The sequence below is a fragment of the Zea mays genome, chromosome 1 (assembly GCF_902167145.1).
Source record: "Zea mays cultivar B73 chromosome 1, Zm-B73-REFERENCE-NAM-5.0, whole genome shotgun sequence".
Taxonomy (NCBI): Eukaryota; Viridiplantae; Streptophyta; class Magnoliopsida; order Poales; family Poaceae; genus Zea; species Zea mays.
In genome coordinates, this window is record NC_050096.1 from 30273043 (window position 1) to 30278292 (window position 5250).

General features: G+C 42.9%; 1 protein-coding gene across 2 annotated transcripts; it reads left to right on the forward strand.

Annotated features, from left to right (window-relative positions):
* Positions 1-1306: 1306 nt before the first annotated feature.
* On the forward strand, positions 1307-3101 carry LOC103633186 (ubiquitin carboxyl-terminal hydrolase 27). Of its 2 annotated transcripts, none has more exons than XR_002749369.2 (4): positions 1307-1605; positions 1934-2002; positions 2136-2267; positions 2367-3101. XR_002749369.2 is itself a non-coding variant. In XM_023301191.2 (4 exons), exons 1-4 carry the CDS (start codon positions 1421-1423, stop codon positions 2397-2399), a joined length of 321 nt encoding a protein of 106 aa, XP_023156959.1. In that variant the 5' UTR covers positions 1307-1420; the 3' UTR covers positions 2400-2527. The 2 variants fall into 2 exon arrangements, 1 of the variants encoding a protein (XP_023156959.1); XM_023301191.2 differs by having other exon boundaries at positions 1307-1507; positions 2367-2527.
* The last annotated feature ends 2149 nt before the right edge of the window (positions 3102-5250 follow it).

The following is a 5250-nucleotide window of genomic DNA, read 5'->3' on the forward strand; positions in this document are numbered from 1 at the left end:
GAGGACACAAGCATGTTTTACATATATGCAGAGGAAAAACAGAGCATCTGAGCTCAGCATGTTAGTTTTTTATTACAAAAACACTAAATGAGGAAATACCTAATAAATGGATAGATAGACAGTGGTCTCGGTTTTAGGTTACCTTCGAAGTATATCACCTGACCTAGGGTGCATGCAGACAACCAGTTGCACTGTGGGATCTAATCATTCGTGTATGGTGCCGATTTTAGTTCCTCATTGTCGCTTGGTTTATCTGGGAGGTTTGCTCCCTGAGAGAAAGAACAAAAACAAAAGGAACCTAAAAGAATTTCTGTTATTACATCCACCGTATGGGTTGTAATATACTATGTCTGTTTCATTGGTTCATTGGTTTTTTTAGGTTTATGGCACGATGATTCATCTCAGAGTTTCTGATTCTTATGTTTTGTCACAAGGGCAAGACGACAAGTCATTTTGCTGCTAAAGTGTTAATATGCAAACTGTGTGTTTGATCAGGCGAGAATTTTTCCACCGTTTTTGTAAGTAATGACTTGTTGTGAAACCGACATTTGGGCTATATGATGCAGTAGTTTGTGTTGCCCTACAAAAGCACATAGTTGAATGTACATGACTTACCTCAAAAACTTGTAATTTACACTATAATGTATAGATATGGCGTCTTCAATAAATACTGAAATGATTTTTGTTTATACGATGGATTATATAATGTGTTTCCTAATTCGTTACACTATTGAGAGACATAAGGATTATTAAATGTACTATGTAACTTGAACCATCTGACTCTATAAGCTTCGGTACATTGACAACCATACAATGCCAAAGCACTGAAATATGTGGGGTCCTCAGCTGCATATGCAACATAATGCATTCACCGGTGGTGGAATCCATGCAACCTATAAATTTTTTGACAGTGTTTTCTCCTATGCTCCGATTTTCTTGGGAATTGATAGGTCCTTGTTATTTGCATTGCTTGGATTCTTTGCTCCACATAATCTGTTCTTGCTTCTATATAAAACCACTGAATGGGACTTCTTTTTATCTTTTTCGCTTTATTCTTCTGACATTGGTTATGTCCTGCAAAATATAACTGCATGGCACTCTATTCTTGGTGTCCACCATTTGATTATAAATGCTTTTTTGTTACATGCTCACAAATTGTTATTATTGTACTTGAGCTTTGCATGTCGCAGACTTAAGCATAGTTCGAGATGAAAGGACTATGTTGAATCCACATGGAGTAATGCATGCTTTGAGTTTGAATGTTGGTCACTTCAATCTGACCAGACAACAGGTATAATATTTACTTCTCTATCTTGTTTTCATTTTTTAGTATTGCATTAGATGTGCAGTCATCATAAGAACTAATTTTCCTTATAGGATGCTTCAGAAGCTTTTCTCCATCTTCTGATCTCATTGAGGGATGAATTTGCCCATTGTTATGTACCACATAGGAGTTCTCTGGCAGACATCACCCTTTCTGACTCCAAAGTATACAAGCAAAGGGAAGGTAACCTGCCTGAATGCAAGCGGTGGAAACAAAACCTATTTGGCCCCTTTGATGGGACAGTTGGCAGCATATTGTCTTGCAGAAACTGTTCTTCTGTGGTAGATTCCTAATTTCCTATGCTTCTTATTCTGTCACTGTTGAACTGTGGCTTATAAAAAAGTAACCTACTGTTGTCTTTCATATATGAATGCATTTGGTTCCGGATATACCACTGGATACATAGATATTGACACGATGTCCAGTGCATGCCCCTACCTTTCCTAGCCGTGGTAAAATTAAAGAATTATTATTATGGAAGTAATTTAGCCAACAACAAGTGATGCTATTTTCATATTGCCAATCAGTTATTTTGCGCATTTTGACAGTTAGCTTAAAATACTCCTGTTTTGTTAATTTTAATGTTCTCCCTTGTTACATATCTCACAGCTGTCATTGGACTTCGAGAATTTCCACTGCTTGCCTCTTTTGCCAGTCCTTAATGCAAATGGAGATATTGTATATCCGCGTCAACCTTCCTAAATTTCCTTGGATGATTCAAGTTTTTTTTTAAAAATATTCATTCGCTGTCCATTTTATGCTCATTAATGGTATTTTTGTTTGTTACATTTATCCTATGTCATGACACTAGACCAGTGGGTGTAGCTTGGTGGATTGCCTAAAGTACTTCACTGTGGTGGAGCATCTTGACAACTATCGTTGTGACCGGTGTTGGCACATCATTGCTGCCAAATATCTTTCTCTTAGATCAGAAGTTGATGAGGTAATTATGTTCAACTTTGTATTAATTATCACTGCACTGGAAATTCTATTGCGCCCTTTGCAATGTTGAGTATGACAACTACATTGATAACTGTTACAGGAAAAGGTTAGCAAAGCTTCAATCCTGTTTTGACTATGGCACTTGCAGTTGCAGGGATATGTTCCCCCTGGAGTCACTGCCATGTTCATCATCTTCACGAGCAACAAAGCAGCTGATTATCAGTCAGTGCCCGAAGGTATCCAAAATTTAAGTACTCGTTGAGACTCACATCAACTGTCATAAAATTAAGTAACACCTCAGTTGTTTCTCATCCAAATACCAGTGGAGACAAAGATGTGACTTCGGATAACAAATCTCAGCATGGATCTTCAGAATTACCTCCTAGAGCTGAATTTATTGGCAACAAACAAATGACAGTAGAAAGGTACAAGGCGCATCCTGGACATGTTAATTACATCCTAGGAAGAACAGAAAGGATATGTGATTGTTGAAGGAGCGCATCTAAGCCTTAACTTTGTGGTACATATTAGCCAAGTAATGGTGCAGGAGTATTTCATAAAATTGTAGGGCGCCCGCAAGGGCGCCTTATGTTCTAGTATCTTGAAAAAATGCATCGTGTAGGCGTTCTGCCGGCCGCCGGCTAGGGTTACGGGTTACCTGCACGAGGTCCGTCGCGTCTCGGTGGTGTCCGTGCGAGGAGAAGCCGAGGGGGCGAGGGGGTGTACCTGAGTGGGCCGGCATGGCAATGAGGAAGTTTAGAGGACAGGCCCAAACATCGTTTGGGCTACAATGACTCAACGAGCAAACCTGGTAAAATTCATGACTGGACCTTTAAGATTTATTCCCCCACTATTTATTAGTGAACCTTTGAGATTTATTCTAAAATTTATTGTTAAGTAAATGACTCAAATCTGGTAAACTACAATAGTATCTTATCATCTATTTTATCTTCATTAGCATCTGCTTTTAACTTTGTTGATTTTCAAATGTACCAGTACTACTTGTATGTGTGTGTCCAATTTTATTATAGTTTATTAGAAAGACCTAATAAAATGGAGGGAAAAAATCTAAGATAATGTGCCTATCTCTAACATTCCGGTCCCTTGCCGGAACGGAATGCAGTCATAGATGTGCTTTGATGTTCGCAATTATAGAAGGTCAATAGTGTCGGGCTAATCGGACCGGCCCGGAGCACGGTACGGCCCGTAGTGCCTGGGCACCACACGACACGGGTGGAGCCGGACCCGTGCCGGCACGGCCCTATGGCTAGTGTCGTGCCTGGGCCGAGTGCCGAGCACGCTGGGCTAGCACGGGCACGGTCCGATTAGCTCTAAAGCACGATTAAGCACGATTATGCATGATTAGACCCAAGCACGACTAATTAGTTGTGGGCTGTACTCTTTTTTTCTATCTAGGGTTTTCTCACAAGGGTGAGCTTTTACCTAGATAGATTTTTAATGAGTCAGTCATTGCACTAAACAGCCCAATATTAGCTATTTTAGTATGTTTTAACTGTATTTTTGAATGTCTGACTAAAATTCTGTGGTGTAGTGCTAAACGGGTTAAACGGGCCTACTGTACCGGCACGGCACGGCTAAGAAGGCTATTAAATGGACCAAACGGGCCGTGTTCTAACCGTGCCAGGGCCGGGCCGGGCCGCCCGTTTTGGCCATCTCTATTCGCAATCAAAGCACAGGGCTTGGAGCTAGCCGGGCATCTGCGAGGCTGACCTTCCAACAGCATCGCGTGGCCTGGATCCCAGGCTTTTATGCAGCCGACGATCGATCCAGTACTACTCTAATAGTAGAGTATGTGATTGGCGATAGGTAACGACGATGGTGCCCTCACGTAGCTTCCAGGCCGATGATGATTAAGGAAGCAGGATTAGATGCGTGCGCGTTTAAATTCGTCGACAGTTTTCTGCCTTTGTTATGATTGCAAGGGATATACGGAGCCTTGGTTCTGCATTTGTGTTGTTTGCGGCAGAAATCTACACACACACCATGCATTAGCATATGTTAATATGTATGTATTGGCATTAAGGAAATGAATGTATCATTCTAGGTATATTATACACACACACCAGCCGCCGATTCTAGTATTTTTTTTAGACTAGCTAGCAGCATATAATTTCCGCATGTGTCTGGTGTCTTTTTGTTCCCATCTACTTCTCGTTGGGAGCAAATCAACGAGGCAAAGCTTGTCCTCTCTGTGAGCAGTGACCACTGACCACCAACCAGGCAGAGGCAGACTCTGCTCTTGGTGAATGCATTCTTACATGGACGCCGGCCGGTAAGGTGTGTGTGCAAGGTTCTGTACACAGTACACTGGGACAGGGTAAAGAGCTGATAAAGATGCCAAGAATCTCTGTGCGTACCTTTCTTCACCTTGAAGCTCCAGCTAGTAGTAACATGCATTGCCAAAGCAACTGTCTGAAGCAGTGGAGAACTGGCCGGAGGCTGAGCTCTCGATCGGCGTTGCTCGTGCAGTGTTCGGTGCACGCCTGCGCTGCGCCTGCCTGCTCGGAACATATGCAAGATGAGGGAGACATGTGGTTTCAGAAGAAATCTACTAGAACTGAGACTGTGGGAAGGATCGAGCACAATTAACGAAGGAAATTTTTTTTTTGAGAAACTGCTAATTATTGAACTGTCCAACGGCCAGCGCATGAGCTTCGTCGTTCCCCATCGACGTACGGGGTAGTATATTTCCATGATCGTTGGTGATCTGATCCCGAACGGCGCGACTAATTGCGAGGTCGCGGAAAGAGAGACCCGAAAGGTCCAGTGAACAGTCACGTCTGAGCAAAAGCGGGCGTGGGACGAGCTTGGCAAGTCGCAAACCCTCGGCCCGCCGGCCGGATCGAGCTACAGCCTACAGCTACCTCCAAGCTCGGCCATTAATCCCAGCCGCCGGCCGCGTGCGGCGGACCGATCTATCAACGGCCGGCCGGGCTCCTATACATCAGTAGGTTGACATACTA